Source organism: Coturnix japonica, chromosome 7 (assembly GCF_054131305.1).
Source record: "Coturnix japonica strain WE chromosome 7, WE-NBRP24, whole genome shotgun sequence".
Classification (NCBI taxonomy): Eukaryota; Metazoa; Chordata; class Aves; order Galliformes; family Phasianidae; genus Coturnix; species Coturnix japonica.
This window is the reverse complement of record NC_140669.1, coordinates 10,330,657-10,354,147: the sequence shown is the minus strand read 5'-3', so window position 1 is coordinate 10,354,147 and position 23,491 is coordinate 10,330,657. Positions and strand designations below refer to the sequence as shown.

Genomic DNA, 23,491 nt, shown 5'->3' with positions numbered 1-23,491 from the left:
TAATTTATGAGGTGTTTTAATCAGCATTGCTCAGAGAGATGCAATGTTCAGTTGCCACAAGTAAATTTAAGACACATGAATCATTTCTTACCATATGATACTGAGTGCCTATAAAAATGTAGTTCTTTCTGCCTGCTTTCCAAACAAAACAAGAGTTGCACAACTGTGGTCTCTGCTTAACTACTTTTGAAACACATTGGCCAATTTCAGTCAAGTTTAAACAGGCAGTTAAATCTCCTACAACCATATTCTTCCCGTCTTCAACAGCATCTTGATTCAAACTAGACACATACATTTGTCACCCTGACAAAGGAAGCGCTGCAGTAGGAACTCAACCATGACCACTCCTGCTTGGTCTCCTGTTAACCAAACATTCATGCAGACCAATGTACAACTAAGAAACACTCCCAAAATCCAAAGCAGATCTTGGCCCAGAGGAATTTCAAGGGATATTGAAGCTGAGCAGGGAGAGAACTGAGACCACGAGTCTTTAAGGTAGGCATGTTGTGGCACAAATGGTGCAAAGAAAAGGCAGTGGCTTGAGGGGGATACAGGGAGGTGGATACCAATCTCAGAACGTCAGGCACATCAAACTTTGTAATAGAGTTGTCTGTTTTTCCCACTGATGGTGAGGATGACATAAGAGGACCATTCAATCAAATAAATGGCATATCAGTTCTCAAACAGAAATGGACAAGGACAAGGTGTTTGGCCTCCTCTTGCTTTCAGCAGAATGGTGCTCAGTGTTAACCTGATGTTTAAAGAAATGTCTGGAATTTCTCTTCCATATTTTCTATCACAACACAGGTTTTCATTCCCTCATTCCAGACCTTAAAAATATTACAGTTTAACGTCTCGCATACCACTCTCACACCATATGTTCTTTCACGTCATAAATTCTGTAAGCATCCAATTCCTTTCCCCTCTCCTTTATTTCCTTTATACTCTAATAGTACTGATGAGACACAAGATCCGATCCTGTCAAATTAGGAATACATTCCCTTTATCATAATTGCTGTAAGCATTGCTGCTTTGGCCAGGACTAACTGGAATCATGTTACAGAGAACAGAACCTCCTTTGTGAAGAGCCCAGCTTTCCCCACCCCTCCTGCATATAGCCTATGAGCATTGCTGCACACCAAAGGACACTGCTTAAGTAGCTCTGCTGGTTACCAAAGGGTTTCAAATTAATTCATTCCTGATGTTCACTGTATTGTTAAATTTAACAGACTGTTATTAAGCCGGCTAATGCCTGCTTGCATGCAGCGTGTATGCAAATGGGCCATCTGTGATTTGCAAAGTGATTTTTGAGACTATGCAGGATTAAAACCAGCATCGCTTTACAGCTCCTCCTCATCCTTCCTCCCACTTTGCCCTCTATGAATAAGATTCGGTGGAGAAGTTTCCTGTATCAGAGCATACACCACTCACCCATTTTTATACCCATTCCAATACTTTGATGCTTTTCAGTGTTTTGACTTTCATGTTCACAACAGTGAAATCTTGAATTCAACGTACAAGCTATTTTTTGTGGTGCTGCAGCACACAGAGAGCGCCTGACAAACTGGGCACTACCACAGCAGCAGTGGAAATAAGACAGGCAGCATAACAAAACACCTTTAGCAAATACAATCAAGTTTCATCTGCACGTAGGTGTTATTAAGTAATTAAGCAGTCAGTTCACCAGCAGCATTCTAGCTCAGATCACAGGACAGACTGACAGCTCTTTTTAGAGATCCAAGTGACAAACAACAGAGTCAAAACTAAGGAACAAGTTTGACTTTTTGTCCCCCACCCTCCTTTACACCCAGCTCCTTTGAAGACCCCACTTTCCAGCTCCTTTAAGCTCTACTCCTGCTGGTCTCCAAAGCTGGACTGAGCGCTGCCCCCACACGAGGGACGGGACTGAGGTTCCTCCCCCAACCTCCCACCCCCACTCCAGGTGACAGCGGCCCCGCTCTCTGAGGAAGGACCCGAGTCTCTCTCGGTCTCTCTCCACCCTCCGGCAGCTCCCGCCGCCATCACGCCCCTATTCCCGCCTGTGGGGCCGCCAGAGGAGGAGGAGGTGCGGGCAGGGCTCGGGCAGCGCGATCCACAAACCGTTGTTCCCCCCTGTACGGCCCCCTCCAGGGGAAGGTTTCAAACCACCCGCCTCCCGCTGAGGGGAGGGCCCTGCGGGCGGCCCCTCCGCAGCTGCTGGGGGCCAGGCGCATCCACCGCCCCCCTCAGGGGAGCGGTATAGCCCGAGTATATTTACATAAGGAGAGGCCAGGGTAGAAGCGAGGGGAGGAAAAATGGTTTCTAGGCACAGCGGGGTGACTCCGGGCTGAGGTGAAGGATGGGCAGAAGCCCCTGCGGGCTGAGGTACCTCGGCACGGCCTCACCTCCAGGCTGGAGGAAAAGCCTCGTTTACCAGCTCCGCCGCCAAAAGTGCGGGGGAAGCACGAGCCTTTGAGGCAGCCCGGCTCCATAGATGTTCCCTTTTTCCCTTAGGAGCGTGGCACACACCTAAAAGCCCCCAAAAAGCGTAAACGTGAGATAGGGGAGAGCTGAAAGCCTGGGTGTGCCGGAGAAGAGGTCGCCCCACATGTACAAGGGGAACTCCCGCACAACCCGAAACAAAAGTGCTAAAGCTCCGAGAGCTGAGGGACACGGAAACTGAACGGGGACCTCCTTGGCCTCGGCTCTTTCATAACAGCAGGAACGCGGCGATGCGGTAACGCAGCGATTAGGCAACGTTTTGTGAGGGGAAAGAAAGAAAAAGGGTTCGGTAATCCGACGTGAATAAAACCCGAAAGAACCAACTAAACCCTACCTGGATCTCATGAATGCGGCCGAAGCCGTCCTTCCAGAAGAACTCATAGAGATTGTAGAGGGTGTTGGGTCCGGGCATTTCGTGTAAGCTCTTCACCCTGCCCAGCTGCGGGTTGGGCTCCAGCAGCTCCCCCGGCCGAGCCGTTTTGTTCCCCGCTCCGCTCCGCACCTCCAGGGACTGACCGCCCGACAGCCCGGCCGCCTGCTGAAACCTGCTGGCAAAAAGCGTGTGCTGGAAGTAAGTCCTCTCGGCTTCAAGTGTCTGCTTGTATTTCGTTGTCAGGACTCTCGTGAGGAAAGACATGGCTTTATTATTATTATTTTTTCCCTCTTTTTTATTCTCTTTTTCCCTCGCAGCTGCTTTTTATTTGGTTGCTCTTTCTTCGCTGCCTGCTTTAACTTGTACAAGCAGCACTACTCCAAACTCTTACTGCATGAGCATCAGTTTACACAGACCATTATTTAACGCTCCCTCCCCTAGGGCTGGAAAAGGGGGGTGGGTCTGGGATGAGACTTGAATAGAACGAACCTATTATTTCGTATAATTCAAATCAGATAACTTTGCCCATTAAGCATGCAGTCCAAGTTTACTTTTTCCCCTCTTTCCCCAATTGCGTTGGCAAAATCTCACACGCGGATTATCCCAACTTTCTCCTTCATTAAGAAGGTGAGTTTGGGGCCTTTTTAATCTTCTCCCCCCTTCCATATGTTAGAAAACACAGCGTTTTCTTTGAGAAGTTCTCTTAGTACTATTTATCATCCAATAACATATATATGGAAACGTTCCTACATCCACAGAAAACAGCAGTGGTTTTCCACAGTAACATTACAAACTTATTACAATATCCAGAGATGTTATTTGTGTTCCGGAGGGGTGAGTTTGTGAAACCATGTACCTTGTGTCTTTCTTTTAGTAGAAAATATCCAGTACCTTTCAACCACCAACAACCTTCACTCAGCTTCTGCTTGATTCAGCTCTACAGGTCTATAGTCACACACAGAGAACTTGAGCTCCAACCTGTAGATCAGCTTGTTTTGCACAGTTTTGAAGCCCTTTGTTCTACCTTCATACCCATTTCTATATTCTTACAGAGGTACTAGTGATATTCACAGAATTACCAAGGTTGGAAAAGACCAAGAAGATCATCCAGTCCAACCAATACTTCCCAGTTAAATCATATCCCCCAACACAACAATATTCTGTATAAACTTCAGTAGCTTCAGAAAGGGTGCACAAGAGATCCAGCTCAGTTACACGTGGATCAGGAGCTCTGGTAAAACCACAAGACAGAGGAAATTTTAAGGCAAGATCCACATTTCTAGAACTTACTTTCCCAGCAATTTAGTCATGACTAAGTTTAGTGAGCTTCAAAGTTATTTGTCTTTGTTTTCCCTATATCCTCTATGTTTTTTGTACATTTATATTTGGGCACACAAACAAATTAAGATCTGTGTACATGCTTGATTTTATCACTGAGAAGAAAGCCCACCTCCCATAAGACATCAGCCTTTGTGAGCACAGCATTAAGCGTTCCAGGAATAAAATGCACAGGATAAAGAGCCTCTATAAAGTACACACTTGTTTAAGCTAAATCAGTGCCTCTAAAATAGGCTTCTATATATTTAAAAAGGTCCGGAGAAAAGCAACATAAAAAATTAGAAGCTTTTAAAAATGATAAATAGATGTGGTTGAGAGAGTTATTTCATGTGGTAAAGATGAGTGCCAGAAGCATGACACGGATATACACATCTTTTGTTAAGATGCATATCAGAAGAAAAAGAAATAATAGGCTTAGTTTGCAGCTACAAATGTCCCGGGTAGATTTGCAGATAGCAATGCTACCTCAGATGTCTCTGGGTTCTCTCGCACATTTCAGACTGCCAAGCTACCTCACCAGGTTATGTAATTGCTCCCACTTACTTTGGATGAGCAGATTTGATATACATCTGTTGGGCGCAGACTGGGGGTTTCACATTCTAGATTACCTTTGGACTTTCCCATCTGTCTATGTATATGACTGGTGTAGATATGTTATTTCTTTAATGTTTGTCTGAAGATGGTTTGGGAGACACAGTTACTTACGAAATAAGTGGTTCTGGGGGAAAAAAATAATAATAATAACTAAAAAAAATCAGGTAGATGTGATGATAAACTTGTTCTGACTTTTACAAGTGAAAGCTAATTCCATATCTTGCTTATAGACAGCGTAGGAGAGAAAAAACAAACCAGAGCAGGGAGTAGCTCTTAAAGCAATTAGTAGATGCACTAAGAGATACCTGTAGGGGGATTTAAAAAGAACAGGAAGATGGACAGTAGTCCTAAAGGATGGACAGCCCAAACTAAATCATCTAGATTACATTTGCCATGTTCTAAGAACAATATCTGAGATATTTAAAGCTACTGAATAACATGTGATGTCCCTAGATCGTAAATCAACAAATAACATGAAAACAGCACGAATTCACTTTGCCAGAAACACCGGTATAACCCCATAGCCATACATAATAAAGGTTACATCAGAACTTTAGAAATAAATTAGGATCAGTACCAGAAACTTAAAAGTCAATTTTGTTTTTAAGTTTATGCAGTAACTCTCCAGCTTTAACAACTGATTTTCAAGTTCTAATCTCTAGATGGATGGAGATACTATATGTTCCTCCTGTAACTGCTTCTCACATCTATTAATATGGTATTTCCTACCAGACTCACACCATCATGTAAAGCAGCTGCTTCTATTCATACACTAGTAAGAAACTCAGATACACTGTACACTGTAGGCCTTCAGTCTTGCAGCTGGCACTAGCTTTCTCTGCTTGTACATTTTTGTAGTTAATTCCATATTTGGGCATTTGGTTCCCTCTCCCCTACCCTTCACTTCACAATGAATTACCTCTTCTCCACAAAATTAATTGTAAGAGACTTTTTGTAACCAGCCTGCTTGAAAAAGAGTTCCAGAAGTTTTGTCCTCTAAGCACTTCATCAGAACAGCACCTAGTTTTTCTCAGAGGAACTTCTAGAGGTGGCAATAGTCCCAGCACAGGAATCACAATAAACCTAGTTTTAGGAAATAAAAAACGAACACCTATATATATATTCTCTCTGCTATGTGGATAGACTTCTTAATCATTTATTTAAAGATCATGTTCAGAGGCTTAGAGGCCTGCACACTGCAGCTTGTAATAACAACAGATGGGTCACAAAGTAAGCTATCTAAAAACCCCAGTCATAATATCATCTTATAAATATGTTTGGAACATGATAGATAATTGTAGGAGGTCTGTTAGATGGAATAGAAATGAAGATCTGCTAGTAGATACAAGTTCAGATAGACTTTCACAATAATGCTGTTATACAATAACACTGTACAGTAATCACAGAATAACCTGAGTTCAGAGGGTCCCATAAGGATCACTGAGTCCAACTCCTGGCTCCACACGACCACCCAAACATCAGACCACACGTCTGACAGCATTGTTGGGATGCTTCCTGAACTCCAGTAAGCTTAGCACAGTGACCACTTCCATGTCTGACCATGTGGTCAGTGAAGAACCTCTTCCTGATATCCGACCCGAACCTGGTCATCAATAGTTATCAATAATACTATGGTGTATGGCACATAATTACTATGGTAATCTATCAATACAGATACAGTCTAGTTTTCCTAGCTAAAATATTGAAAAATAATATTTGGAATTATAATAGCCAAATTATTCTGTGGTTAAACAGTGAAAACCAGGAATGGAATACTTAAGAATGTGAGTGATTGTGTGGGCTACCACAGCACTGAATATGTAATTACACTATTTTCTTCTCTTTGCTGTGCCAGATAATAATTTGAAAGTCAAACAGAACCACACAATAAGAGTTATTAATACATTCATCATTGTTTGCTGCTTTACCACCACACTTTGCATCCTTAACTACAGCAGAATCCAAGATGGAGATCAGAATGACCAACTACATGTTAAATAATCAGCATCATCAGTAAAACCCAGAGTTATGCTCCAAGAGACAAAGCTGACATAAGTCTCCTAGAGCAGACTAGAAAAAGATAAAGTGAAAGAATGAAACTTACCTACATTTGAGAGAGCAGCAGCACGTTTCACATGCTCTGGTAAAAGCTCGGCCTGTGGAAGGATGTGCATTGTCTGGTCCCCTTTTCCATAGAAATACAGTCACATGTTTGTTTCCAGTGGTGTCAGAGAAACAAGGAATTCCCTCAAAAAAATGGTGAATGTAGCTGCATAAACATAAAACTTGTTCATTCCAATCCACGTAAGCCCACTGAACCGTAAAGGAGAAGTTATGCTGTCAGCTCTAGCCAACCAAAACACATTCATGTGACTTGGAAGATTAACATTTTCTCCTACTTCCACAACCTCCCAGCACATGAATTCATCAGACTCAATAGAAACCTGAATGAACATACAGTTCTTCAGATTTAAGCCATGACTTTTGCGCTAGTCTGTCAGTCTGCTGATTCTGAAAAGTTGTTTTATGTAACTAGTCAGTTTGGACATCTTTTATTTCAAACCAGTTGGAGCACACGCCTCTTCCACAGTAAAAGAGCTTCGATTTTAGTTAACTTCTGGTATGTAATGGTATCACTAAACTAAACCTGACTATTGACAATTTAAGATTGCGTATTATTATTGGAGGACAGCTCGCCTGGAAATCCACTCACACTGTTCTCTCAGCCTAGACCCCCTAGTGGGGTCATATTTAACTGTACTTTGTTACCTTCACTAAGTTATTTCTAAATCCAATTTAAACTTGCCCTCCTCTTTGCATGAACTCCGACAAAGTTCATCTGAAGCTTTCTTTGTGTCATAATAGCTTTGCTATTTGGACAGTGGTTACATTATCATCTTAGCAGGAATTGTGTTTTCTCAGAATTATTTTCATTGTTCAATAGCCTTGGCTATATCTGGCTTGTAATTATTTGAACAGTATCATAAATATTGTGCTACATATAAAACATTCCAGTGTTCAAATAGCTAATGCATCTAAAGGCATCTATGGAAGCAAAAGGGAGGCATTTAACTTGGCCCAAGTAACACCTTCAGGTAACACGATAAAGAGAGGTCAGAAATGTCAAAAGGAAGAATAGCTTAAGCACCGAAATGTCAGAAATTTCAGCAAAAAATTTCAGTGCAAATTGAAACGTCTTTTCACTGACAAAGCCGTGCCATTAGTCACGGTTTGTGCTTCTTCTGACCGCTCTTAAATGCATATTTTGAAGGACCTTTTCAAGTTGTGAAATCATTTATTTGGAATTCTAAATACTTTCCAAATCCCCATTATTTTTTCCTGAGAAAAAGACAAATTTGAACTTAACAAAGCATGACAATGGAGGTATTGTAGGTAATTTACTCATGAAGCAGCTTTAGTTTAAGAGACAAATGAAAACTACTTCTCTGTCTTTGGTTTCATCTACCATACGGTAACTTAAAATCTTAATCAAATTTGGATAAAAGAACACACAGATCCAAACAATCAAATCTGTCCCAGCATCTGACAGCGCTGTGTATTATTTACTATTTAATGCTTCAATAAAAAAAACATAAATCGACTGCAATAAATAAATGATTCAGCTCTACATGTAGATTTCTTGTAGCAGGTATAGATCCTTATCCTGTCTAATGGTGTACCTGAGAAGTAGTTGCCTTCAATTCCCATTTTTAAGTTCCTCAACAGGTTGTAAAAAGGTACCACTAGAAACTGTGAGCATCATGAGGGCACAGGAAACCACAGAGAAATAGAAACGGCATCTATTGCAGTACTTTGCAGAGCTGAAATGCTGCTGGAAACTAAAACACCAATGTCACCGTGCCCTTATAGTCCTGTAAGTCATTCTAATGAACAGCAGTACTCTTCAAGTATTAATCCTTTCACAGACACTTGCTGACTTGCTGTGGGGATGAACACAAACATGAATTTCAGTACTGTAGACTGCCAGAACCACAAAGAGAATAACAATTCCATGAAGAAGTTAGAAAGTGCAAGTTTTCTCAGTAAGGAATTCAGCCGAGCTAAGGAGGTGATCAGGAATAGAGTATCCTGAATTACGTCCAAAGATATTGCACTTCTATTCACAACTTCCAAGAAGTAACACACTTACCCTAAAGTACACCTGCTTCTGCCACCGCTCAGTCTGAAAAGTTTTGCTATACAAATTCATGTTGTTTTTGCCTCTCACTTAACGAGAATTCAGGATATCATCAAGTTGTATCATTTGCAGGTGTCAACGGTTTATCAGGATCCAGAACTGCATTGCACTTTGTTGGCTGCTGCTAAACAATGCAGTGTTACACCAGAATACTCCTACAGGGATACAGGCAGCATCTCGGAAAGGTACGTACTCAGAAGTGTAATGGCAGAAAAAAAGGGTTTCCTTCACATGCTTCCTCAAGACAAGCTCAGAGATCTCAGACATTTTGTTTCTACAGTTTGTGTAACAAGCAATCTCACAATCCATCTGCACAATAAAAGCACTGGCCAGCAAGCATCTGATAAAGAACGTGAGCACCTGACTGCAACTTTAGAGAGCTAGGGCCCAGATTCTTGGGATTCAGGCCACAAGGCAGTGAGAGCCCACCACACACTGTGCAGTTACTGTGACACATCATGCTTGCAGCCTCCCATACTGCTTCAAATAGATACCTGTGTGACAAAACTCAGTGCTGAGTTCCGTAGCTGAACAAGATAGCTTCATTTCCTACAAAACTGGCACTGCAGACTAATTCTGGATCAGCATGTTGTGCCCATTGCATTTGGAGTCATGCTTTAGAGAATTGTTAATGCATGCCGTTGGTGAGGAACAAGTAGTTTTTCTTAGCAACAGATTCCTGTCTGGAAGGCAGAATTGAGTGAGTATATTACAGCGTAGATACAAGACAGCAACTGTTCTATACTAACAGCACATCTGTTTGCCACCTGCAGCCACAATCATCTGTATGGAATAACTACTGCAGTAATTCTATCAAATTACTGATCTAAACTGAACACCAACGCGCCATTACTGGAACATGGATTCTTACCTCTTACAATTATTTTTCTTTGCATAATGTTGGAAGTACTGCATCCCACATAGACCATTATTTACAGTATGATCACTAGACACCACAACCAAGATTTGCAGAATACTGCATCACTGTTCTAACCATTAACTGCTACAATATTAAATTGAAGGTTTTTGTTTGTTTTTTATGAGTGCTCTTTACCAGAAGCTTCTCCTACCTCTCCACACATTTTCTAGAACGTTACTGCATTTACTTCCTTCATGCATCTGCCTCCTAGTCACTGGCAAGTCAAAACACTCTTTGATCCAACAGTAACTTCTACAGTGACACTGCACTGTTTAGCAGTTATGGTTTTATTATGTAACTAATAAACAGAACATAAAGAACAAGGGAAACAGCTTTTATTTCAGAAACATCTCAACAGTAGCAACAAAAATAAGGGAAATGGAGCACAGTTTATTTGTACTTACTAACGCTTTCCTCTAGTTTCTCTTCATCCTGAAACTTTGAAATATTTCAGCCAATTTGGTAGGATTTTAAAACAAGTTAAGTCATGGTTATCAACTAGTCCCAGTTGAAAAACATTATGTAAAGTGCTCCTAACAAGACTCAATAACTTTTGTTTAAGCAATTTAAACATCAGTGTTTTGCTAAGTAGACAGTAATCAGATAAATATTTCTAACATCAGTACAAAGCTCATATACAAAACCTTTCCAGAATTCACCTGAAAAAGTGTCTTCAGCCAATAAAAATAAGATCTGTTCACGCTGAAAACCAGACAGGTACAGCCAGGATCCAGTCACTGGATAATATATATCTCCATGATGAGATTTAGTTCTTCTTTCACATTCAATCACAAGAACATAAATGTTGCTAAACAAAAACGTGGCTATACGGATGCACACAAAGATGCCTTTTAGAGGACCTGCCATATGTTTAGTTGTGGAAAGATGTACATAGATGGACAGTTCTTATAGAACGCACACATGAAGGACATCACTTCCTGAAACGCTTAAATAGCGGGTGGATGTGCTTATTTGAAGACGCCTTACTCCGAGATGAGTGATATTCCATATAAACTGCATCATCTGCTCCTGACATCGAGCTCATTGTGCCTGTACGACGTGACATCTGTAAATATGGAGAGAAAAAACATATGCTTACAGTGTATAATTAGACAGCTCAGCTCTCACCTACAGACCTTCAGACCAAAAAGCCTTCAAAGCTGGTATTTATTTTCCTTAAAGGAGAATTTCTACTAAGAAAGTAACTGCCTATCAATGTAAAGTGGCCTTTTAGTTTCTGCCCTTTGGGTATGTGGAAATCAGTGAATTAATTAGTCAAGTGCTAACACAACTTAAAAAAAGATATGTTTTCCAGTATTTTACAAAGACACTAAGGCATCAGTGGTGGCCTCACATTCAGAATTCAAGTGGAATGGTCTTATTCTACTGCAGTTACGGTCTTTCTTTTCAAAGTATTTTTCATTACCTGAACTGACTTTGAACCATATTCTCCAGCAACAACCTCCTCCTCAGCATCTAGGTCAGATGCCTGTAGTACTTTCTGAAGAAGCTGCTGCTGTTCTTCTTTGGTTGAAAATGAAAGTTCTTCTTCTTCCATGCCTGCAAGCTTTGTTATTACCTAAGAAACAGAGCACAGTAAAAGGCAGGGTTTTTGAGCTGTTGTTAGTTATGGTGCATGTGTAAGTGTATCCTCCACCCCACAATCTGCTGCTACATTCTGTCTGGAAATGCAGTATCTCTAGACAAAGAACGCATGCCAAACACTGTCATTCCATACCAGCTTGACCAGGAACCTTACTGGAAGGCTGACTTTACGCTTTAACTTCAGGTTTTGTTCAGTGTAAGAACTAGTCCTTTATATAGTATAAAGTGTAATCATGCAAAAGTACTTTGTATTTCATAAAAATAATCAATTAGCTTTCAGACACCAAGAATTTTAACATACACATTTAGGAATATTCACAATTAATTGTTAAGAGACTGCACAACAACCTGCAACAAATGGTCAGCAGCATCACTGTTGTCAGTGGCAATTTCTAAATTGAAAAAAATGTATTTCTCTAAGAAATATGCAGTTTCAAGAATCTATTCAGAGAAGCAACTTGTCCTATTACATGAACAAATGAATTCTATGATTCCTCTTGTTGTTTATGAAGCACATGAGCTATGATCACCTCAAAAATGAAATGGAACCACAGGAAGAACTGCATTAGCATGTAGTTGTTCGCAGTTGTTGCAAAACTGTGCCAGTGTATTTCATAAAACAGAAAGAATTTCCACTGCATCGCAATTTTTTTAAGCTGTTGAACAGATGCCAAGTTTAAAGTCATCAGATTCTTTGACACAATAAGTTCTTCTCCAGTTGGTTTAAAATTCAATATATCCTGCATTCAATCTCAAAAAACCAATACAGTGCAGTAACTAAACTTTGGTTAGCAAACCAAACAATGCCTAAATAACTGAGGCTCCAAGCAGCAAATAGTGTCAACAAGGCTGTATAAAAGAAACAAAGACAAAACATGTGATGTAGCAACCAATTATCCTAATTCCCTTTTGCTGAAAGGCAGAGAAATGAGCAACTGATAGATGAAATGAAGGAAGTCCTAGAAGAAAAATGCAAACTTTTACCTTTTTAAGAGAGTACCAATTTTTTAGTAGTATTAGGCATCAGGAATAAAAATTCTAAAGGAAAAGATAACAGCACTGAAATAATTGCCTAGAGATGAAGTAGAGTCACAAAGGCAAACATCTGCTGGGAATGACATACACAGTTGATTCTGGCTTGTAATGAAGAAACATTAGATGGTTTCTTCAAGTTTCTTCCAACCCTATTATTGTTCAATGCCAGCTATGACTAAAGCTTAAAGTTCAGCAAACAGAAGAAAACAGACAATCTAACATTTTGTTACTAATCTTCAAACAAAGAACGTTCCAGTACTGGGCAGCTAAAAATTCTGCCCCAGACACTCAGCTGCCATTTGCACTACTTTTATTCCCTTGAAGTCCAAACTCCTATGACTAAGTCTTCCTTGCAAAATAAAACCCTTCTATTTTAACCTCTTACTTAGTTCTACAATCCGAGACTTACACTCAAACAAAAGCATAAGGATTTCTCTTTCATGGCTATAGCCACATAGACTCATCTGTTGTAATCACCTGCAGCTGACTGATCTACAGTTTTGTCAAGGTACATTCACTACAAAGCAAAATGAGGCTTTTACTTGCAAAGCCAATGACATGTCTGTTCTGATGCAAAGACCTCTTCAACTGGGCCACTGATAACAGAGCAGTTTAGTTCAGAGTACCTGCAGTTCATACAGGTTTTATCTCAGAGATGCCTCAAAATGTACGTATGCCTCTAATGATCTTCAACATCTACGTTCAAGTGCAGTCTAGTACAGGCTGCTTGCTCTTTCCCCTTGTGCAATTTGTGGTGTGACGCATGGCCATCTGGAACATCGTTTGTCTTTCACGTCACTGTCACCACTGCTGAAACACACCACCCACCACCTCACTGTGCTCACATCCACTGTTCGGTCTCCATAAGTGCTCAGCAAGCTTCAGTGAACGTCAGTGGGTGCCATTTTTTCTGCATGGAGGAATTCAATCCCACACCTTTGCTTCGTATGCACTTCCATGTCAAATACCATTTTGTCAGACTGCCCCTCTGCTGCCATCTGTCGCACAACATCAACATGTAATGGTATACTGGTGGGAAGGTTCAGCCTTTACTGCCACACCACCAACACCCACCTCTGATGCTGTGGGCCAACATGATAAAATAGGAGGCATTACTTTTGGATCTGCACTTATAGAATACTTACTTTCCTAAAAGTTGCATTAAACTACTTGTATCTACCCTCACAGTAATACAGTTAACAGAATAATGTTGGAAAAATTTTTGCCTCCAAGCAAAACCTTCATCGATACATTTCACAACTGTACTTCTTAAGTATCTCACATAGCCATAAAATGAAAGAATTAAAGTTATATCCATGGGCCACAGTTTCATCATGAGAAGGGACAAATTACCTTGAAGCTATAGCCTTGATCCACGAGAAACCGTTGTCGCTTTGTTGAATATGCCATTTCCTGCGTGTCTTGGGATACGAGAGAATAAAAAAAGGCATTGTATTCCTCTGCAACCATGCCTAGGAGACAAAGCCACCACACAGTTAGTTCCATTTACATCACCACAACAAAGAAGAAAAGTGGACTAAGTTGTAAAAATAGGTGTTCAAATAAGAATTATCTCCACAAAGTCAATCTGTAATGTGTATCTTAAATACAAGCTGCATCCAGACCTTACGTAAACACAGTGACAAAGCACAGCACATTGAAATTCCTACTCTTGTTCATAATAACTTGAGCACAGGCTAAAGGGAGATGGAAAAGGAAATTGAGACTAACCCAGTCATCTGGTACCCTGAGAAGAACCTGCTACTTAACCAGGCAAAACAAATTACAAGAAAAAATCACGTACGTAACAGTTTGCACACAAATGGTAAGAAGTCAAGGACAAAGATGGTAATAGATGTCAAAAAAATCAAACAGAAATAACCCAAAGTTAGTAATCTTTCTGCATTAAAATGAGGATAAAAGGATAAACCAGCCTGTGCATTTAATTTTCTTTAACAACAAAAAACAACAAGGAAATAAACCAATCAAACAAATAGGCCCACCAACCTTATAGTTATTTTATCTACTCTCGAATAGCACTGGGTTCTCTTGCAAAACCCCAAGGTCTCACTAACTGTTCATTCACTAACACAGGCTTTGTAGGCATTTTCAAACAAAACTTCAGCCACAAGAAGTATAAACTGCACAGAAAATAAGCTTTGCTGTTTCAAATGGCCTTTGCTGAACTACACCAAGACAGAAGCATAGAGTGTGCTTTGGTAGGAAGAAAATTACAGATAACAGCAGCAATTCTCCTCTGTATGAGCACAATAAAGAGAGACTTTCCATCACATGAAAACAGGTGGGAGAAAGGGAACCCCAGATTCTGCTTTCATCAGTCATTTTCCCAACAGCCAAATGCAGAACTGAAGCACTGTAAATTTATTCTCCACCTGACAGTTATCAATTATTTCCTCTGAAATATGACCACTTCCTAGGGAATACTTGTTCTATCTAAACTAAGTGCCAACAGGCTGCAACATAAACCGATTTATATGCTTTATTCTAACATGGTTTATACAAATTCACAAGTTTAGAGGAAAAAAATAAAAGGAACACCAAATGCTTCTACTAATGCTATGCTGATTTGATACAAGCTGATCATAAGTTGTTAAAGTAGAAAGGGGTGAAAAATGCTACTCTGGCATAGTAAATCACTGTAACAGGAGGGGAAATAAAATGGAAGGAAGTATTTAAGAAAGAATTCAGTTCTGGTTAAAAAAAAAGTGGAGAAAGGAAATAAGAGATGCTGCAAGTGAAAGATAAAATGGCACCCATATTACAACAGAAAAGAAAACCCAATAACTACCTTCTTACTCATGATACTGAAGTTTATTCAGTCTATGTTTCAGTATCCTAAACAGTTGAGTAATTATCCGAATGCCGTACTGTATTCCAAAGAGCAGAGCCCAACAACTACCTCACCTTTTTTGGCTCTCAGTACTCGCCCCAGTCTTTGAGCCTCCTGTCTTCGAGATCCGCCGTGCGATGAAATCTGGATCAGAACATTGGCTTCAGGTAGATCAAAGGATGTGTCACCCACCTGCAAAACAGAAGCGGTGTCTGAGCAGCATCTTATTTCCATGCATCACTAACAACAGTTTTGTACAAAGTACACCTTTATTAGTTGCAATAATAGAATCTCAGAATTATCAAGGTTGGAAAAGACCTAGAAGATCATCTAGTCCAAATAAATAAAACGTCAAATGCCCAATGTGCGTGTATAGCATGTTCTTAGATAAGGTTCACTCTGAAGATGAGTACAATAACACACCGCATCCTCACCTTTGAAATGAAAATGGTGTTGATTTTTGGATTGTGCTTGAAGTTTTGTAGAATTTGCATTCTTTCTCCTTGTGCGGTAGGACCGTATATGTATGGTCTGGAAAAAACAGAACACATGCAAATTAAACCTATTTACAGTGTCTCATTTATTAACAGGTACTAAGATATCATGGCAGGGAGCTCATTACGTGGTGATTTAAACATATTAATAGCTCCAATGGAAAAAACAGCATGAGCTATGTGACTCTGGATGGCAGACTCAGGACAGAGTAAAAACTGGCTTAATAAATTTGAGTTCTGAGGCCTCAAAAGTTAAAGTCAAAATAATTCCTGTCACGTGCATGTTCCGTTCCCTGCTAGTACCAAGGGAACGGGATGGGGTAGAGTAGGAGCTGGTGCAGCAGCAGTCACCAGGCAATGCCAGTTTCCCTGCACTGGTGAGCCCACCAGCCCCACATGTTTGAACCAGGCAGTGGAACCAACGACCAGCACAGCCAGGCAGACACAACCTGGGCTACTACTGCAGCATCCAACAACCAATAATTCCTGCCACACCCAAACTAGCAGTTCCCTTTTTATGCCCAAAGCCAACTTTGAGCATGTCCATGGCAAACTACGGTTAGAGAGCTTTTCTGTTATGATGTTCTCTTTCATCTAGCACTGCAACTCCTCTTTCTATCTCTTACAGCTGTATAAACTGGAGATCCATACAAATCACGTGGGAAGGAGAACCGAGTCAAGAATGTGAAAGACAAGCACCTAATATTTCTTTAGACAGTTCTCCTGCTGTACTTCTGCAGCATTTCCCATACTTACAAACCGTTAGGCTCCTTTGCAAGCACCCTTTCAGGCGTGTGCCTTTATTAAAGGCTCTTGCTCTGCGGAGCACTGCACACTGCGAGCAACATTCCAGAGGCATCATTACAGCTAATCTCTGTCCAGACAGATTTAAAACATGATGAAAGAGACCACGGGTGTTGGAATTCATCCAGAACTACCAGCTCTGCTGTGTGATGCACACTAAGCCACAACAACGTGGCCATTAAACTAGAGTGAAAAGCGATCATTAATTTCGGAAAGCGCAGAAAGATTTGTTAGCAGTTGTGCTGAGTACTGTCAAAATTCAATAGATGTGAAATCATACAGTCAAAACGCCCCGCAGCTTCCAGTAATCAACACATCATTTGAGCTTGTCGCAGAAAGCACAAGACCAGCCCCTATGCTTATTTTCCGCAAGGAGCTGCTGTATGACTTGATCCTCACAAACATTCTCCCTGGTCATCCCTTCCCAAGCCACTCAAACACACTGAGGTTTAACCCCTCAGTCAACTCTAGTCACAATAATTGTATAGACATTTAGGGCAGACGATCCTGAGAGATCCCCAGTGCACATCTGAAAAGATTCCTGACAGAGAGACAGGAGAAGCTACAGTCCATTATAGAAATAGCTCTGAAAAGATTTCTAAAGGCTCCCTAGTTTTGCCAAGTGGCTTTCAATAATAAATCAATAAATGGAGAAACTCAGATGAAAACCCCTCTGAGCCAAGTGCTAAACAGAGATTCTTTTCAAACAGTTCTACAGTGGAATTAATGTTCCAATGCCTATAAAATCCATTCAAAGAGTAGTTTCCTGAGCTCCTCTCATATGAGAATTGTAGTTGAAGTATTAAAACAAATGTCTAGAGGTTACTGAGATCTGTAAGATCACAAGCTGATTTTCCAGGAAGGAGGAAAGCAACAGCATCATCGTTAGCACTCAACACTTACTTCCCAAGTCTGATGGCGTACTCCTTCAGTGCAAACACATTGTCAGCAAAAACAATGATTTTATCATTCCGTCGCTCATGAAACTTAATCAGGAACTGGCAAGCTCGAAACTTATTTGGGTTCATGGTGTACAGCAGTATCCGCTTCTTTGTTTTGATGGCTACGTATTCTCTGTAAAATTCAGGTGACATTGGGCACCAAACCTAGAATTAGACAATTTACACAGAGTAAATCCCAGTTATCCACTTAATTCCACTGGAAATTAAATCTATATTAAAAAATTAAAGCTATAAGCATGTTAAATATACACCAGTAGTACTGAAAAGCAGAACATCACCTCAGCACATTGGACTTTAGCAATGTAGCCACTGTTCTGCAGCTCCATCCAGTTGGCCTCATAGAGCTTTGGTCCAATCAGGAAGTTCAGATCAACAATTTTATCATCTTCTCTGACCAGGGTGGCAGTCAGTCCCAGCTTACAATGAGCTTGTACAATAGTGAGCACACGTCTGAACATTTTTGCTGAGAAACACAAGACACACTTTCTGTTTACTCTCCTGAATGGGTTTAGAATACAAGCACTGCAATCTTACAAGTTAAAACATCAATCATTAACTCCTAAACACAAAGCAAGAATGGTCTTAGGAATTATCACCCCATTTTACATACACTTCTAACAGTATTCTGTGTCACAGCAAAACTTCACATTGATGTCAGCTTTAGTTTGCACCTTTAATGTACTCTAAAAAACCCTTTTGCATTTGTATTACTTCCTGCTTCCCAAGAAGAAAAGTAATAGAGAAAGACTTATCTTAGCCATGTGGAATTTCATAAAAAGATGCTAACACAAGAACTCTTGGCTGACTTTGCCACATTCAGGACTAATATTAATTTCTAACATTTATCTTTTGTATTGTTTCAAATCCTGTACCTTAATTTTTATGAAATGAATAAAAGTGAAAGAGCTGCACCAGCAACGTGCTGCTTGGTTCATCAAAGTCTACCCCAGAAATCCATCATTTCCAGTAGAGACCAAATTACATTCAAGTTAAAACATGACAGCAGCATAGAAGAGCTGGGTGGTACACACTGCCAGGATAACTGCACAGACACTCTAATAGCACATCACTGCTTCCAATAGTCTTCAACTACAACAGCTATTTCTGGACAATGACTACTATGGTTATTTAAATTTAATGGAATAGAAATAGACAGTAACACCTAAGCCTACAGTGCAATTGCATCTCAAAACCAAAGATGGCAGATTAACTCCTGTACATACACACAGTACATACAGCATGAGGGTCTGCACGCCATTTACTTACCAGGAATAGTGTGCACTTCATCGAGTATCATAAGGCCCCACTCTCGACTTTTAAGCCACTCCATTACTCTCTCTGCTTCCCAGGATCTTTTAGTCGTGTGTCCCAACATGGAATACGTGCTGATAGCAATAGAGCAGTCAATGGGCTTATCTTTGGCATCAGAGGTGAACCGACAGATCTGACTATCATCAATGGTGGACCACATCTTGAACTGTGCTTTCCACTGCTCTACAGACACTGCAGAGTTACCAAGGACCAGACACCTCTTGCGGACAGTGCACGCTGCTGTCACTCCAACTAGAGACTTGCCAGCACCTGTGGAAGGAGCGATAGTCATTATGGGTATCATTGGAATAGAAAGAAAAAGAGTGAAGGACAATAGTTGCGTGAGGGAGTATGAAATCACACTGGATTGCCCACCACGTGCTGTTGTCTTAAGAAAATCATTGCAAACGCTGCTTTTGCCAGTTTGAAGCAATCAGACTGTTTTCTTCATTTCAAATATGGGATAAATTCCAGGTGGCTACAGAACGCTTCTACTAGAGGCCATCCCCCATACTGCCCCTGCAAGCAGTGTACGTTATACCATGCAGCAAGTCCTTATGTCTTCCCATTCCTGCTTCAAATTTCCTCCAGCATCCCTTACACACTCTTTGAGGCCTTCCTCGTATCTCCTGCACTGCCACAAGCAGTCTCCCATTCTCTCCCTCCTTAATTACTTCCCATGGGTTGTCTCAACTTTTTTGCTTGCACCCCCAGTTCCTCCACCTCCCTGTTTTCACCCAAGGATGAAATGATTCCAGCGCCAGCAGTTCTACATCTCACTGGAAGATCAGCAGAGCTGACTTGGAGGGCACAAAGAAAAACGTTAATGGTGATCTATCACAGCTATTAAGGAACTCTTCAGCCACTAGAGAAACAAACACCCTCACCGCTCTCATCACCTACTTGCTAAAAGCCATCAGGACTTGGCATGCTTGTACCCAGATCAGTCCCTATTACAGTTCGAAGCCCAAGCAGCTGTCAGAATTGAAAGTTACATTATTGCAGGCAAGTAAAGAACAAAATCCCTAAGGAAGAAAACCCTTAAAAAAATAAAAATAATCAACACAGTAATTTACCACATGGCAAGACAATAACACCAGATCTGGCTCGTCCATTTCCAAACATCTTCCTCAGGCTTTTCTCTTGATAGGGTCTGAGGACAGCTGTAGGTTTCAGATCTATATTAATATCAGGATTCACAGAATCATTTCTGAAATCATATTCTGCCAGCAAGGGGTACTCCAAATGGATACAACGCTTCTGAAGTTCTTCAATCATCTCCTGAGGAGGAGACAAAGCTTCAGCTGCTAAATTCTCCACATCTGAATTATTACATCATTTAACAATTACTGATTACGCAGTACTACATGAAGTCACGTTTAATTTCACGCTCATTAAGTCTGCAAGAGTTGAAGTTGGTTTCAATAACTTTGTGACGACCCACCTGCTCCAACATTTGAAACAACAGCCCGTACTAGAGAGAGCTATTTTGACAGATGGAAGTGTGAGACACATTCATCTGAAATGTGTTTCTCATCTGGCAGTGACTGAACTACACTCTGAAGCCCTGCAACAAAAAAAAGCTCAATAACAAACACAGTAAGTCCCGTGTGCTGCATGGAAAGCCCTGCCAAAGCCGCACACCTGTAATAGGGAAAAGCTTCATACCCTGACAGTGCAGTCACTCCACCACAATGACAGGTTGATTCAGTCACCAGAAGTTGTTTCCAGTTCTCAAGTACTTCTTTGGTTATGATAAAGTTCTCCTTTCATTACTTCTGTTTTCCCCAGAAAAGCATCATTAGAATCACCATGCAGCAACAAGACAGGCCTTACAAAATTCCTCTGAGGGCCAAGTCAGGACTGTGCTCTGACCTCCGGCTTCTCAAGCTGGGAAAACAGAGCCACCAAGAGCTTCCTCTGTAAGTATCAATTGTGAGGAAGAAAAGCTCTGAAACTAACAGCAGATTTACTCTCCACTGAATCCTCATCAGCCCTGCACAAAGCAGCATCAAGCCAAGCACAAACAGAACCTCCCTGAGCTTCTGGAACCTCTCTAACTTGTGAATGACTGCACTCTGTGGGCAGAGAAAAGAACGTTCTGCAATCTGCTCACTCTGTACCGGGAAGGAATATCCCAAGACTTTGGAAGGCAAAAGGAAAGAAACATTATTGGCTTCCAGTGACCTCTTACGTTAAACAAGGAACCACTAGATATTATCTCTTACACCTATTAGAGTCCAGGGCACATCCCCTAAAGCTACACACGCTAAGAAACAAAGGTGTTCATGCCTGCTTGACTTCAAAAGATACTGTCTGTGTTTCTTCCTCCTCCTCCTCATCTTTGTCCATCTGCTCATAAAACTCATATAAATCAGCTGGGACATCCGGCTTGTTTTGAACATCTGCTTCTTGTGACGTGGATGGACCAAAGCCACTTTCACTGGACTTGGAAATCTGAAAAAGACAAAAAAGACCAAAAGATTCACTAGAGATGCTCCCCAGGACACTCATTGAAGTGGGGCTCATTAACAGGGCTGACAGAAATGAAAACAACTGCTGACATAACTAACGCACAATAACGATTCCAAGCTACCGAGCAGCTTATCATATGAATTCCATCCTTTTAAGCCATGCCGCACGTACCGCTGATTTACTTGTGAATGTCTCTGTAATGAGCTCCGTTTCTTCACCTTCGGCATTTCTCAGGCGACAGTCTTTAATAACGTGGTCTTGCAGAAGCTGCTGGATGACATCAGGATGGGTACTTTCCACAAAATACCTACAAGAAAAGGACAAAAACTCCACATCTCTACGAACTAATTGATACAATAACTTACAGAAAAAAGCAGTACGTGCTTAAATCTACAGCCCAGAAGCACTCACATGCATCAATCTTCCCTCCTTCAGCTTAAAACCTTTCCCCCTTGTCCTACCACTATCTACCCATGCAAAAAGTTGATTTATCTTCTGCTTATAAACTCCTTTTAAACACTGGAAGGCTGTAATGAGCTCTCCCCGCAGCCTTCTCTCCTCCTGACTAAAAAAGCCCAGCTCCTTCAGCCTGTCTTTGGAAGAGAGGTGCTCCAGGCTCCCCAGGGAGGTGCTTGAATCGCCATCCCTGGTTGTGTTTAAGAGCCGTCTGGATGTGGTACTTAGGGATATGATTTAGTGTAGGGTTTTTAGAGGTAGGGTACTGGTTAGGCTGCAGTTGGACTTGATGATCTTCAAGGTCTTTTCCAACCTGGGTAATTCTATGATGGATATCTTTGTGGCCCTGCTCTGGACCCTCTTCAAAAGCCTGACATCATCCCTGTGTTGGGGACTCCAGACCTGGATGTTATGCTTCAGATGGAGCCTTACAAGGACAATCCCCCCCTCACCTGCTGGTCACCCTTGATCCATGCAGCCCTTTCTCTTGCAGCCCTGGATATCACTGTCCTCCCAGGCAGCAAACACACGCTGTTGGCTCATGTTATGTTTACCATCTGCCAGGACCCCTCAGTTCTCCTCAGCAGAGCTACTCTCAAGGGTTCTTGGCAGATCTCTTCATTCACACCAACTATGCCAAAAGCAGCTTTTACCTGTTGCGTTTCAGCACCAGCTTCACCTTCCCATAGCTGACCGTACAGAGCTGCAAAAAGACAGCAGCAGTCATTAGGAATAGAACACACCAACATTTATGGAGCTACATACAGCAGAGAAAGGGAAAACGTAAGATAAAAGTCTCTGCTCTCTTATAACAGAATACAGTAAGGTGGTAAAACATTGAGCAAAAGAAAACGTATATAAAACAGCAGTAATGCAGATAGAGCAGAGCGTCAGATGGTGTCACATCAATGCAGACTGACCTTGATGAACTGGATGATCCCCTCTGGCACGCCGGTCTTGCTGAGTTTCTGCAGGTACTCGGTGATGTCGCTGGTCTGCAGGCCCACACTGACGGCAGCGTACAGGGAGTACGCGGTCAGCTTGTACTCGTGGATGTGGGTCGGTCTGCACACGGGCTCAGCGATGGCAACTAGAAAATCCTGGGCGTATTTGTAAACAGGAGAAAAGGCTTCCAGGAAGATATGGCCGTCAGGAGCCTACAGCGACACAACGAGACGCCAGATGAGGATTCTCCTACAAGGTTGTGCTGGGGGCTCCCGTGTTTAGGTGGGGACGTATCGCTTTGTTCCGCCCCCGCCCCGCACGTACCACCCAGAGCGGCCGCGAGGCGCTGTCAGCCTTGAGCGGCATCTGCAGCCGATAGTCCTTAGCGCCGTACTCGTCCAGCTTAGCGCCGCTGTCCTCCACCTGCTTCCCCGCCGCCGAGGGCACGGCCTCCTGCGAGTCCTTCCCGGGAGCCTCATCCTCCTCCTCCTCGTCGTCCTCGTGGTGCCGCTTCTTGCCCTTCTTCTTGTCTATAGCACACCGCGCCGTTACACGCCCGCTCTCCGCCCGCCTCCCCCCTCCAACCCCTCTCCTCCCGGCCCCGCTCACCCCGCTCCTTCCTGCCCATGGCGGCCGACGGAAACCTCGGC

At 41.8% G+C, this 23,491-nt stretch overlaps 3 protein-coding genes across 8 annotated transcripts in view; 1 reads left to right on the top strand and 2 right to left on the bottom strand.

The window, feature by feature from the left end:
• CYP27C1 (cytochrome P450 family 27 subfamily C member 1) overlaps positions 1-3,250 on the bottom strand; it is a 14,820-nt gene extending 11,570 nt beyond the window's left edge. The window contains exon 1 of the mRNA XM_015868842.3: positions 2,816-3,250. Within this exon, the coding sequence (XP_015724328.2) occupies positions 2,816-3,118 (303 nt within the window). The 5' untranslated portion in view covers positions 3,119-3,250. The remainder of the gene's footprint in view (positions 1-2,815) is intronic.
• On the top strand, positions 2,913-18,572 carry LOC116653672 (uncharacterized). Of its 4 annotated transcripts, none has more exons than XR_014947885.1 (3): positions 2,913-3,052; positions 9,057-9,169; positions 16,517-18,572. XR_014947885.1 is itself a non-coding variant. In XM_085552254.1 (3 exons), the coding sequence occupies exons 1-3, from the start codon at positions 3,389-3,391 to the stop codon at positions 9,807-9,809; spliced, it is 258 nt and encodes an 85-aa protein (XP_085408380.1). In that variant the 5' UTR covers positions 3,257-3,388; the 3' UTR covers positions 9,810-10,024. The 4 variants fall into 4 exon arrangements, 2 of the variants coding, with proteins under 2 accessions (XP_085408380.1, XP_085408379.1); XR_014947886.1 differs by lacking the exon at positions 16,517-18,572 and adding an exon at positions 9,758-9,892; XM_085552254.1 differs by lacking the exons at positions 2,913-3,052; positions 16,517-18,572 and adding exons at positions 3,257-3,481; positions 9,758-10,024.
• ERCC3 (ERCC excision repair 3, TFIIH core complex helicase subunit) lies at positions 10,221-23,491 on the bottom strand. Of its 3 annotated transcripts, XM_015868685.3 has the most exons (15): positions 23,451-23,491; positions 23,166-23,371; positions 22,817-23,053; positions 22,550-22,599; positions 21,612-21,747; positions 21,258-21,422; positions 20,042-20,246; positions 18,921-19,235; positions 17,933-18,117; positions 17,596-17,798; positions 15,829-15,925; positions 15,469-15,586; positions 13,897-14,015; positions 11,330-11,482; positions 10,221-10,969 (listed from the first exon to the last, which is right to left on the bottom strand). In XM_015868685.3, the coding sequence occupies exons 1-15, from the start codon at positions 23,467-23,469 to the stop codon at positions 10,835-10,837; spliced, it is 2,343 nt and encodes a 780-aa protein (XP_015724171.1). In that variant the 5' UTR covers positions 23,470-23,491; the 3' UTR covers positions 10,221-10,834. The 3 variants fall into 3 exon arrangements, with proteins under 3 accessions (XP_015724171.1, XP_085408369.1, XP_085408370.1); XM_085552243.1 differs by lacking the exons at positions 21,258-21,422; positions 21,612-21,747; positions 22,550-22,599; ... (1 more) ...; positions 23,166-23,371; positions 23,451-23,491 and adding an exon at positions 20,410-20,538; XM_085552244.1 differs by lacking the exons at positions 20,042-20,246; positions 21,612-21,747; positions 22,550-22,599; ... (1 more) ...; positions 23,166-23,371; positions 23,451-23,491 and having other exon boundaries at positions 21,258-21,384.